This window comes from Aulonocara stuartgranti, assembly GCF_965226115.1.
Source record: "Aulonocara stuartgranti genome assembly, chromosome: 6".
Taxonomy (NCBI): domain Eukaryota; kingdom Metazoa; phylum Chordata; class Actinopteri; order Cichliformes; family Cichlidae; genus Aulonocara; species Aulonocara stuartgranti.
Window position 1 is genome coordinate 427241 of NC_138944.1, and position 12760 is coordinate 440000.

General features: G+C 48.4%; 1 protein-coding gene across 2 annotated transcripts in view; it reads left to right on the forward strand.

Annotated features, from left to right (window-relative positions):
* Positions 1 to 219: 219 nt before the first annotated feature.
* aars2 (alanyl-tRNA synthetase 2, mitochondrial (putative)) overlaps positions 220 to 12760 on the forward strand; it is a gene marked incomplete at its 5' end in the record, with an annotated part of 17569 nt that continues 5028 nt past the window's right edge. For both annotated transcript variants that reach the window (XR_014277225.1, XM_082536136.1), the window contains 13 exons: positions 220 to 648; positions 959 to 1147; positions 1229 to 1374; positions 1444 to 1635; positions 10775 to 10919; positions 10996 to 11132; positions 11209 to 11317; positions 11415 to 11453; positions 11569 to 11683; positions 11858 to 11985; positions 12129 to 12267; positions 12342 to 12511; positions 12590 to 12703. Coding sequence is in view for 1 of the 2 variants with exons in the window: in XM_082536136.1 (XP_082392262.1) it covers positions 220 to 648; positions 959 to 1147; positions 1229 to 1374; positions 1444 to 1635; positions 10775 to 10919; positions 10996 to 11132; positions 11209 to 11317; positions 11415 to 11453; positions 11569 to 11683; positions 11858 to 11985; positions 12129 to 12267; positions 12342 to 12511; positions 12590 to 12703 (2052 nt within the window). The remainder of the gene's footprint in view (positions 649 to 958; positions 1148 to 1228; positions 1375 to 1443; positions 1636 to 10774; positions 10920 to 10995; positions 11133 to 11208; positions 11318 to 11414; positions 11454 to 11568; positions 11684 to 11857; positions 11986 to 12128; positions 12268 to 12341; positions 12512 to 12589; positions 12704 to 12760) is intronic.

Consider the following 12760-nt stretch of genomic DNA (forward strand, 5'->3'; position numbering starts at 1 on the left):
TTTACTTGTGTTTATAACACGGAGCGACGTGTCAGTGAGATTCACGCGGGGACAGCAGCTTCCAGGCCGAGGACAAGAGGCGTAAACAATGAAACAGCAGAAACGCGCTGCTGCGTGACTTTAAAGACAGCTCTACTCTCAATCTGCAGTACAAGTTCTTAGTTACTCTCCGACGGGGACCCGTGACGTCACCTTTCTCTCTGGTTCCGTGATCAGCTGATGTTCTGCAGGAGAACCTGCGCTCAGCTGTGTATGACGTCACGCTGCGGTTCCACCGTGACACCAGCAGGTGGCGGCGCAGCTCTGACGGTTTTACACCCTCACGAGAAGAAGAAACGGCTGGCTGTGCGCATGCGTGTCTTGGCAGCTTGCAGTCCTTGCGGTACCGGTTCGGCTCGGCTCGCTGTGATCTGGATGATGAGGCTGCTCCTGCGGAGGCTCCGGCCGCTCAGCGGGACGCCGGGCTTCCTCTCCGCCGCCTCAGAGCGCTCCTTCAGCGGCTCACCGCCGCCGCTGCCCGCCGCCCGGGTCCGGAGCGCCTTCGTGGAGTTTTTCCGGGACAAACACGGACACCTGCTGGTCCCGTCCTCCCCGGTCCGGCCCAGAGGAGACCCGAGCCTGCTGTTCGTCAACGCCGGCATGAACCAGGTCAGTACAGACCCGACCCGGTCCGGGGGTACCGGGAGATTTCAACATAAGAGCCTGTCAGAGGCTGACTGCGGATCGATTAGACTTTATTGATGTTTCGTTTTATTGAATATTTTAGTCCAGATTAACAACAGTTGTCACACCTGTGCAGGTAAACACAGATGGCGGGGGAGGAAGTGGTCTGCGTATATGTCCTTCTGTGTGTATGTTTTATTGTGTGTGCGCGCGTGTGAGAAGCACTTTTTTTAAAAAAAAACCTTGTGATTTAACCAATCAGAGCCTTCTCTCCATCTTTGTGTGGCGCTCACAGTTCAAGCCCATCTTCCTGGGCACAGCGGACCCTCGTAGCAACATGGCGTCGTACCGCCGCGTGGTCAACAGCCAAAAATGCGTCCGAGCCGGCGGCAAACACAACGACCTGGATGACGTGGGCCGGGACGGCTACCACCACACCTTCTTTGAGATGCTGGGAAACTGGTCGTTTGGAGACTATTTCAAGGTGGGTCCCCTTCCTGTTTTCTTTAAGGTGGGAGTTTACTTCCTGTTTAAAAGAGGCTCACTCTGCTCTGTGTGCACTCAGGAGGAAGCGTGTCAGATGGCATGGAGCCTCCTCACAGAGCATTACGGGATACCTGCTGACAGGCTGTATGTCTCTTATTTTGGCGGTGATGCAGCAGCAGGGTTGCCAGCGGATGAGGATACACGGAACATCTGGCTGGAGATCGGGTAGGTGCACATCTGTCTGCAGCTGGGGCCGCACTGCTACAGGTCAGCTGACCCTTGCTGTCCCTTCAGGGTCCCCACCCACCGTCTGCTGCCATTCGGACTCAAGGACAACTTTTGGGAGATGGGGGACACGGGGCCCTGTGGTCCCTGCACCGAGATCCACTACGACCACGTCGGTGGGCGAGAGGCGGCGGCGCTCGTCAACGCTGACAGCCCAGAGGTGGTGGAGATCTGGAACCTGGTCTTCATGCAGTACAACAGGTACTGTACATGACTCACCTAGACCTTTTAATCTGCCTGAGACCACTTTAGTCCACATGAGACTACCTTAGTCATAAGATAGTTTCAAAGTTTAAAAATCAAAATATCAAATATCAAACGAAGAACATGAGGAGTGGAAGAGAACGGGGATCAAAAATATTTATTATGCCTCACATAGAACTGGGAAAAAAAGAGGAGTGGCCATTCTGATACCAAACAAGCTTTTGAGTTTACTGGAGAACATAAAGAGGGAAGATTTGTGTTGGTGAAAGGGAAAATGGAACAGCAAGACGTCACGCTGTGTAATATATATGCACCCCCTGGTAGTAGTACAGGGTTCTTTAAGGAGATATTCAGGCTTATTGCCGCAGAAAGTGTTGGAACATGTATATGTGCAGGAGATTTCAATTCTCCATCCAAAATGGGATACAACTAGCCGAGACCGGAGGGGAACTAAATTAGAGAAACAAGTATAAACAATGCTGAGTTGGGGCTTATAGATATTTGGAGATATTTACACAAAAATGAACGCATTACATTTTATTCAGCGAGACGTGATATGTACTCGAGGATTGATTATTGTTTTACTTTTAGTAAAGATCTCCACAGAGTGAAGGATTGTTTAATAGGACAGAGATTTATCTGATCATTCGGGATTACTATGAGGATTGGGTTTAAAGCTAGCCCCAGAAATATGGCGTCATTTTTGTGCCACTATTCTGAGCGCACGTAAAAAAAGTTTGCAGGTGCAAGTGTTTCATTTTGAGGAGAAATTTATTTTGAGCGAAGAAAAGCTGAATTTGAGTGAACAAAATTCATTGCTGCGTGCAAAAACTGTATTTCAGTGTTTGCTATTATCCACACACACACACACACACACACACACACACACACACACACAAACACAACAGCAGCCCCTCTCACTCAGTTTTTGCATTTGCGCTCGCTCGCATTGTGTCGCTCGCACTCTCAACATTTCTGCCCGTGTGCGCTCGACTCTTTCTCTACACCGTTATATCTGTGCCACAAAACCAGCCAATCACAGACTTGGATGCAAAAAAATCTGATTGGCTGTTTTGGTCTCCAATCAGCTCGAAATGACGAAATGCAATATCCCAGAATGCATTTGGTCCAAAACTCAAAGGAAGCAGTGGCGGAGGGACACAGAGGGGCGGAGTTTGAAATGTTACTCTTTCTGGGTCACAAAATAAACTTTTAAGATATTTTCATGTGAGAATGTTTCTGTGTAAACTTCAAATATCTGCTCGACTCATCAAGACATCACATATTTGCATAAGTGCTCTAACGTTTTTGGAGATGCCTGTTACCCACCAGCTGACCGGGTGGTCACTCATGTTAAACATAATATAAAAGGCTGAACTGACAAAAAATCACCGACTACACCACCAGGTGTTACAGGAAAAACCATAAAGCCTTTGAACTAAAACAAACGCTGTTGTGACGGTGATGTACACTGTCTTGTTGGTATATATGTATGATTTGTATCACCTTCATGTTTCCCTCTCACCACATATCCAAACCGACATCATGACCAGCAGCTAAAGCATGCCTTAGGGGTAAAATTATTGCAAAATGTGCAGTCCTAAAGAAGGTGAGAGCAAAAATTGGAGCAACTGCACACCGTTACAAGGTGCCCCCGTGTGTTGGAGCAGATGAGGCCGGTTAAACAGGAGATCCACAAAATTTTAAGTGAAGAAATTGAAAGAAAATTAAAATATAATAGACAACGGTGGTATGAGGCAGGACCCAAAGCTGCTAGGCTATTATCATGGAGACTCAGGAGGCAACAACATTCATAAAGTTCGAAATCTAAAAACAAATAAGATAACTAATAAACTCGAAGAAATTCAGAGCGCATTTGAAGAATATTACGCTGAGCTATACACACAACCGGGTAAAGCGGATCGTGGCTCAAGAGTTGGGAGTTCGCCTTGTAATCGGAAGGTTGCCGGTTCGAGCCCCGGCTCCGACAGTCTCGGTCGTTGTGTCCTTGGGTGAGACACTTCACCCGTTGCCTACTGGTGGTGGTCAGAGGGCCCGGTGGCGCCAGTGTCCGGCAGCCTCGCCTCTGTCAATGCGCTACAATGTAGCTGCCATCACCAGTGTGTGAATGTGTGTGTGACTGGATGTGTAAAGCGCTTTGGGCTATATAAATACAGGCCATTTACCATTTACCATAAGATTCAGAATTTCTTATCCAGCTTAGATCTGCCATTTATAGGTAAGCAGCAGAATGAAAAACTCGTCAGAGAAATATCAGCAGAAGAGCTCAACATTGGGATCTCAAAACTCAAGACTTTTAAAGCCCAGGATGTGATGGATTCCCACCAGAGTGGTATAGGCAGATGAGGGAACCCTTAATCCCACTACTAAAGGCCTCTTTTAATTACACTCTGAGTGGGGGGGCGCTCCCACCATCGTGGTGGGAGGTGTATATCTCTGTCATACCAAAAGCAGGGAAGGATAAAACTGATCCCAGATGTTAGAGACCTCTTATCGTGTTAAATATAGACTACAAACTATTTGCCCTGATTTTGGCTAGGAGGTTGAGTACATTGATGCCCATGCTGGAGGATCAAACAGGCGTCATTGGTAACAGACAAACACACGATAATATCAGAAGGGCCATTCATATTATTGACCAGATACTTAAAGGGAAAACTGGAACAGTTCTCATTGGGCTTGATGCGGAAAAGGCATACGATACGGTCAGGTGGGAGTTTCTGTTTCATGTGTTGAAGAGATTTGGGCTATGTGACGGGTTTATTCAGTGTATAAGAATGATTTATATGTCTCCAACAGCGAGGATCAAAGTTAATGGAAGCCTTTCAAATCGGATAACACTACAACGTGGCTGCAGGCAGGGCTGCCCGTTGAGCCCGCTGCTCTTTAACCTTTTCATTGAGCCGTTGGCTCAATGCATCAGGGAAGACACTCGAGGGGGTTACAACGGGGATGGCGTGCTGGTAACACTAGGAAACCTGGAAGAGGGAATTCCTCTGCTATGGAAATACTGGAAGAATATGGCAGACTGTCTGGTTATAGACTAAACATTCAAAAAACTCACATCTTGACGTTCTTTTTTTAACCCCTCAAGACAATTGGTAGCAAGATATAGATTCGGATGGCATCAATCTCAAATGGAGTATTTGGGGATCCTGCTGACAAAAGACCTTGCATTGTTATATGAAGTTAATTATAATCGGGCGAACAAGAAGATATATGAAGATCTGGAGAGGTGGGGTCTGCTCCACCTCGATCTGGGCAGCAGAGTTAGCGATAAAGATAAATATCCTCCCAAAGCTGCTATATTTGTTTGCAGCACTTCCACTGGAGGTTCCAGCAAAACAATTTAGGGAGTGGGATATGCATTGCTCAAGATTCATATGGGGAAATAAAAGGCCGAGAGTGAGATATGCAACAATGCAGCTGCCTGGTGAGCGGGGGGGCATGGCTCTACCGTGCTTTGAGGATTACTATCTGGCAGCCCAGATCAGACCTCTGTGCTGGTGTAACTCTAAGTTTGAGGCAAAATGGAAGCACATTGAGCTTTCTTTGATGGATTTCCCAATACAGTCTGTTCTGGGGTCTCTTGAGAGTTTGCGACAGGCATATCAGATGCAAAATTTATGTGTAAGTTTTTCCCTGAAAAAATGTGCAGATGTGATTACAATTCTTTGTGTTAACTCATTCACTGCCAGCCATTGGCAGTGAATGAGTTAAACCCATTGACTCATTCACTGCAATTGACGGCTATAGACGTCAATGGCAGTGAATGAGTTAATAGGGAAATAGGGTTGCTGGGATGGCCAGCGTATCTCCCACGCTTCCTTCCAGCATTGTTAGAACATAAATTCAGGGAGTGGTCCAGGCATGGAATCACTGCGATCTGTAAGATAGTGAAGCATGGGGAGCTGATCAATTTTGAGGACGTGTCAGATTTACGAGATCGGCAGGGAAGATTTTTATCGTTACCTACAGGTTCGGAGCTTCTTCTGGAAGGAAATTAGAATGCTTGACGCAGATGCTAGGGGGTGATCCAAATATTTGTGGATGCTTATGGTGAGAACCTTATAAGAGGTACTATAGGCAAAGTGTACAGAAGTTTCATATCTATGAAAAAGAGCTCAACAACATATGTCAGTCATTGATTATATAAAGCACCTCGAGGCATAAATTCTTTAACATGGCGAGATTTTGGATGGCAGAATTTAAGTAGATTCTTCATCACACCAAAGCAGAAATCCAAAATAAGTGGTTCAGGCGCTTCAAGGGAGTGCGGGGAGGTCGCTGCAGGTTGCTTCCATGTCTTCTGGTCATGCCCTAAACTGAAGACCTTTTGGGAAGAGATAAATACTGGTGGATGTGCTTGAAGTAACACTGGACTTCTCCTTTAGTACCATGTACCTTGGGAAAACTCCTGAAAATAATTATGGTTGCATGCAAAAAGGCGATTACTAAATGTTGGTTGCAGACAAGCCCCCCCACACGGAAGCTGGTCATAGACATTATTAACGTAATCCATCATATGGAATAGATTACCTTCTCACTGCAGCTGCAGAGGGAGAAAGGAGAGAGACTTTGGGAAAGATGGGATCGTTACACTTTAACGTTCTCAAGAACCAGACGTTTTGATCTCAGTTTGTCCATTTATTCCGTAACACAGGCAAACGGGCCGTTAACTCAGGGGAGAGTGCCCTCATATAACACCTCACTTCAGCCGCGTACAGTCACACAACAACGAAGACCCCCTCCCTTTCCTGCACACATTAACTCCCTTTTTCCTGCAGCACAACCAAGTATGTATCTTAAAGAAACAACAACAGCGTGCAGAGATAACCAACCTGTCACTGTAAAATAACATTTAACCATCGTTACAATATGTTAAAACTAGAAAGTGATACCTATGTGATGCAGAGGAAGACCCGCGATTTTGTTTGAATGGAACATTACCTGTGTAATATGTGTAAGTAAAACAAGGTGATGTGTAGTTGGGGCTGGGCGATATATCGAGGTTCTTTAAAAATATCGATATATTTTTATACGAGATATAAAATGTGACAATATCGTTTATATCAATATAGTCTATGTTACGTTATAATTATAGTTGTGGAGCCATAGGTTTGCCTCTCTTTCGTCCACTTTTGTCTCTACGCAACGTTACTCGGCCTCGCCTCTCCTTCACTGAACACAGCTCCCCCTCCTCCCCCATCGCTTCGCCTGCAGGCAGCGACAAGCTGGACACGGCAAATCTTCGTTAACGAGTTACTGCGCATCGCCCCGTGCGTGGGGCTGGACGGCGTCAACGTGCTAACAAGCTAACCACGCTAACGAGCTAACCACGCTAACGCCATGCATGGCCTGAAATCCTTTCATTTTCTCAAAAGTTGACAGCGCGCCTTATGTATGAATTCTGGTTGTGCTTGATGGCCGCGAACCGCTTTTATGTGCTGCACGGCGCTCAGCAATCTGTCAAAAAATGTTTTAGTACAACTTTGCTAAGCTACGGAGGCTTGATGGATTGTCGGAGCATTACGGCTACCGAGGAGCCTCGCGGAGTGATACGTACTGTGCTTCCTTTTTTTTTTCTCTCTCTCTTTTTTGTGTCCTGTTTGGATCTTTAGCATCAGAATTGTTGTCTTAAGGCCAAGAAAGATGCCAAGCGGATTTATTTTACCAAGTGGATCATCATGGCCTTGCCATATTGGTCCATTTGATTTACCTTTATTATAATTATGAATTTATTTTATTTTCAGTTGCTACAAACGGGACAGACATGACTGGGGGATAGGACAGGGAGAAAGAATGAAAGAAAGAGAGGGAGAGAAAGAAAACCAAAGGGGAGAAGAGACGGTGAGAAGGGGGGGAAGAAAGAAAAAAAAAAAAAAGAAAAAAAACACCTGGGTCACCTGTATGGAGAAAAAAAACAGAAGAGAAAGCAAACAACAAAGAGCAACATAATAAAAAAAAGCACCATCACAATAAACTAGCTAGCAGTAGATATCAGTAGATACTAAATAATAAACGATATTGTGCAGCACGCAAGATAGACAGCGCACAATGTGCTTTGAGGCAGCAGCCAAGAAAGCTGTAGTCCGCGTCTGTGAATACCCGTGTGTACACCTGTGTGCACACCTGTGTGGATCAGCATGCTTGCATTCCAAAGGTTTCTCCATGTAACGATCTGCTAGGGAGTGTGGGGGGGCCACAGCCCCGTCCTCCAGGGCATGAAGCAGGTATGGAGGAGATCAAAACTTCAGACATCCAGAAGCCCCCAGAACACAAGAGACCAAGGAAGACCAACAGAGGGGCAGCCGCGCCACTGTCCCAGAAAGAGCTGAGGAGAGTCCCAGATGAGGGCTCACTCAGCAGCCGCGGAGCAGAAGCCAGGGGGAGTTGGAGTGACGCCGGCAGCCAGCTGCGCCTGAGTGACCGAGCCCCAGGCCGAGAGGCTGGGGGCACCCCACCTCCGAAGTGGCCCGAGCGAGCCCCAGGCTCCAGGCCCCGATAAGCGGCCGCCAAGGAGTGAGCCGGTGTGTACCTGGACGCCCATCCCCGGACACAAAGAACCACCAACGCACCGACACCTGAGGGAGTCCGCCACTGGCAGGGGAAGTGGTGGTGGGTGGAGATAGGCCTCCAAACCTTGGAGGGCCTGAGATGTCCCCAGAGAGGTGGCGCCTGACACCCAACCTGACATATAGACACAGACATACAGGCACACACAGACACAAACATCCATTCCCACCCTCATGCTCTCATATGCACTTACTCCACACTCAACCAACGTGGAGACAGACATAAAGAGACGTTGTACACACGATCACACTCCCCAAGCGTACTCTACAAACCGGGTCTAGGTACCCTTGCCCCTGGGGGGGGGGAACTGCACCCAGACCCAGGTGGTGTTTCCCTTTTCCCTGCAGTGGGGGGAGGCAGACCGCCCCAACTCCGCAGCAGCAGGGAGGCCCCACACTCCAGACCGCAGTCGGACGGCCAACTCCTCCTCCTAGCCCCCCCGCTCCAGCAGGCCGCAGAGAATGGGGGTGAGAGAAGACTCCAAACCTCCCTCCACCCGCTCATTGTAGTGTTGATGCATGTGTGTTCTAAGGTGCATTTAAAACCCAGGAGGGCTTGGAGCTACCTGCCAGAGAGCAGCAGGTAAGCGCATGGTCCCTCCTGCTAGCCCTCAATGTCTACGTGTATTTAACATTGAGAGGTGGGCAACGACGCCAGGGGTGAGGTGTACACCCTGATGGTAATTTGGACTCGTGCCCACCCCCAAGATCCTATATGTATGTGTAATGAGAGTGTGAGTAATGTGAATGTCTAAGTTGTGGGATAAAATTGAGGCAGAGGCAGCCAGAAGGGGACAGGGGGGGGTGGCCTCCTCTGCACCCTGGTGACATACCCCTACTCCAAGGCCCTGCATGTGTGGGTGGTTGTGGTGGAGCGGGAAGAGGGAGGCAGCTGGAGATGGGCAGGGAAGGAAGGGAGGGGCAAGTGACCCCTCCCTGGGGCCAGCTCCCCCGCTGACCCCAGTAGGCACCCCCATACTCCGCGACCCGCCAGGGAAAGGGGGCCCAGGCCCATCCAGACCGGGGCCCAGTGCAGCAGCGCCCCCCGGCCCCACAGAGCCTGGGACAGTCCACCCAACCCCACCACAGAGAAAACCAGGCTGAGATCTTCCTCCACCTCTCCTGTATCTCCCCCTCCCACGTACTGTGCTTCAACGTAATATTACCGTACTGTGTGTGTATGGCAAACTTTAAAGCACTGGGCGGGCCCCACACTTTGGAAAGGTCTGCTTTAGTCCATGTGTAGTTACTTTAGAGTCCATGCGTAGTTACTTTAGTCCATGTGTAGTTACTTTAGTCCATGCGTAGTTACTTTAGAGTCCATGCGTAGTTACTTTAGTCCATGCGTAGTTACTTTAGAGTCCATGCGTAGTTACTTTAGAGTCCATGTGTAGTTACTTTAGTCCATGCGTAGTTACTTTAGAGTCCATGCGTAGTTACTTTAGTCCATGTGTAGTTACTTTAGAGTCCATGCGTAGTTACTTTAGAGTCCATGCGTAGTTACTTTAGAGTCCATGCGTAGTTACTTTAGAGTCCATGCGTAGTTACTTTAGTCCATGCGTAGTTACTTTAGCGTCCATGTGTAGTTACTTTAGAGTCCATGTGTAGTTACTTTAGAGTCCATGTGTAGTTACTTTAGTCCATGTGTAGTTACTTTAGAGTCCATGTGTAGTTACTTTAGAGTCCATGTGTAGTTACTTTAGAGTCCATGTGTAGTTACTTTAGAGTCCATGCGTAGTTACTTTAGTCCATGTGTAGTTACTTTAGAGTCCATGTGTAGTTACTTTAGAGTCCATGTGTAGTTACTTTAGTCCATGTGTAGTTACTTTAGTCCATGTGTAGTTACTTTAGAGTCCATGTGTAGTTACTTTAGTCCATGTGTAGTTACTTTAGAGTCCATGTGTAGTTACTTTAGTCCATGTGTAGTTACTTTAGTCCATGTGTAGTTACTTTAGAGTCCATGTGTAGTTACTTTAGAGTCCATGTGTAGTTACGTTAGTCCATGTGTAGTTACGTTAGTCCATGTGTAGTTACTTTAGTCCATGCGTAGTTACTTTAGAGTCCATGCGTAGTTACTTTAGAGTCCATGCGTAGTTACTTTAGTCCATGCGTAGTTACTTTAGAGTCCATGTGTAGTTACTTTAGTCCATGTGTAGTTACTTTAGTCCATGTGTAGTTACTTTAGAGTCCATGTGTAGTTACTTTAGAGTCCATGTGTAGTTACTTTAGAGTCCATGTGTAGTTACTTTAGTCCATGTGTAGTTACTTTAGAGTCCATGTGTAGTTACTTTAGAGTCCATGTGTAGTTACGTTAGTCCATGTGTAGTTACTTTAGTCCATGTGTAGTTACTTTAGAGTCCATGCGTAGTTACTTTAGAGTCCATGCGTAGTTACTTTAGAGTCCATGCGTAGTTACTTTAGTCCATGCGTAGTTACTTTAGAGTCCATGCGTAGTTACTTTAGAGTCCATGCGTAGTTACTTTAGAGTCCATGCGTAGAGCACTTCCTTTGTCTTGAATCTTGGTCCCATCCCGTCTCAGGGAGGTGGACCACAGTCTGCGGCTGCTGCCCCAGGTCAGCGTGGATACTGGGATGGGTCTGGAGAGACTGGTGAGCGTCCTGCAGGGCAAAACCTCCAACTATGACACAGATCTGTTCACACCGCTGCTGCACGCCATCCACCAGGTATGCCGGCACACACAAGAGCACACACAGGTGTCCTGCACAGGTTGTCATGGTGACACGTGTACCATGTCCTCAGAGGTCGGGGGTGGAGCCGTATAGGGGCAGGATGGATGTTGGTCAGGTGGATCTGGCCTACAGAGTCGTAGCTGACCACGTCCGGACATTATCGGTGTGCATCGCTGACGGAGTTTACCCGGGCATGTCAGGAGCCGAGTGAGTCACCTACCAATCAGCTGTCAGCGTGACGCCAGAAGCAGGCATCTTATGTTTACCTGTGTGTGGGTGTCAGGTTGGTGCTGAGGAGGATTTTACGGCGGGCGGTTCGGTTCTGTGTCGAGGTCCTTCGTGCTCCCCAGGGAACGCTCGCCAGCCTAGTTCCCACCGTCGCCGACCTGCTGGTAAAACGCCATCCCATAATGCCTCTGAACTGACATTATTTTGCATTTTACAGTAAATTGAAGGCTGTTTTATCGATTACCTGGTTTCTGTTGCCAGGGTAACATTTATCCAGAGCTGCACCAGGAGACAGACCGGGTGAGTTTGTATTATGACCTCTGACCTCATCGCTCCTGACTTTCAGAGTCAGATCATGAAAGTTGGGTCACGTGATATAGCAGGAAATTGTCATCAGATGGTGTTTGTCTTCCAGATTGTGGACATCATCAACGAGAACGAGGCTCACTTCCTGTCGTCTCTGCAGCAGGGCAGCAGGCTGATCGAGCGCACGCTTAGCAGGAAGGACTACAAACATGGAGTCTTCCCCGGTCAGTCCAGGTCCAGACTCTGACACGTGAACACACCTCGTGAACACACCTGAGTTAATCAGGATGTTAATGAAGCCTTTAATTAACAGTCTGAGGTTGACGATGGCCTGAGCCGAGCCCACCTGTTGGGCTCAGGTGTTCATACCTGGTTAATTATTTCCTTTCTTCCTGCAGCCTCAGTGGCTTGGTCTCTCCACCGGGACCTGGGCTTCCCTCTGGACCTGGTGGACCTGATCCTGGAGGAAAGGGGGGTCCATGTAGACCGCCAGGAGCTGGACCGCCTGATTGCCGAGAACCAGAAGGTGGGGCTTAATTCACTCGTCTTAATCTGGAAACAGTGAGGGCTTTTACTGTGAAGGACAGAGAAGGCTGCTTTTATTCTGAAAAGACAAAGGTTTTCATTGCCTACTGGAATGAGATCCACACACCTGTCTGTGTGTCTCAGGTGGCTTTAGAGCTGCAGGCAGGTGACCGTGCCCAGGTGACACTGGACGTCCTCAGTCTGACGGAGCTGCAGCGTCTTGGCGTTCCTCACACCGACGACAGTCTCAAATATGACTACCGCCTGGCCGAGGGTCGATACGGTATGTTCCACCTGCACAGGTAACACACCTGAGCCTCGGTGGTCAGCTAATGATGTCCACATACTTCCTCCCAGTGTTCCCACCGTGCCGTGCGACAGTTCTCGCACTCTACGACGGGCAGGCTTTGGTGTCGGAGGTCTCCGAGGGTCAGCGCTGCAGCGTCATACTGGACCGTACCTGCTTCTACGCCGAGCAGGGGGGCCAGTCACATGACCAGGGCTACTTCACCCTGTATGAGCTGCAGGTCAGCAGGCGCCTCCCTCAGTGCATCGTGAGAAACATTTTTGTGTCCCTATGACTCCACCTCTTTCCTGTCTCTCAGGACGTGCTCTTTCCTGTGGAGGCGGTGGTCCGGGCGGGGGGCTACGTGGTCCATCGGGTCACCGTGGCCGACAACCTGAAGACCGGCGACCAGCTCCAGCTGCACCTGGATCAGGTAAACAGCTGGGTTCAATTGACATTTAAAGGGGCAGTTCACTAAGGGCCAGAGTAA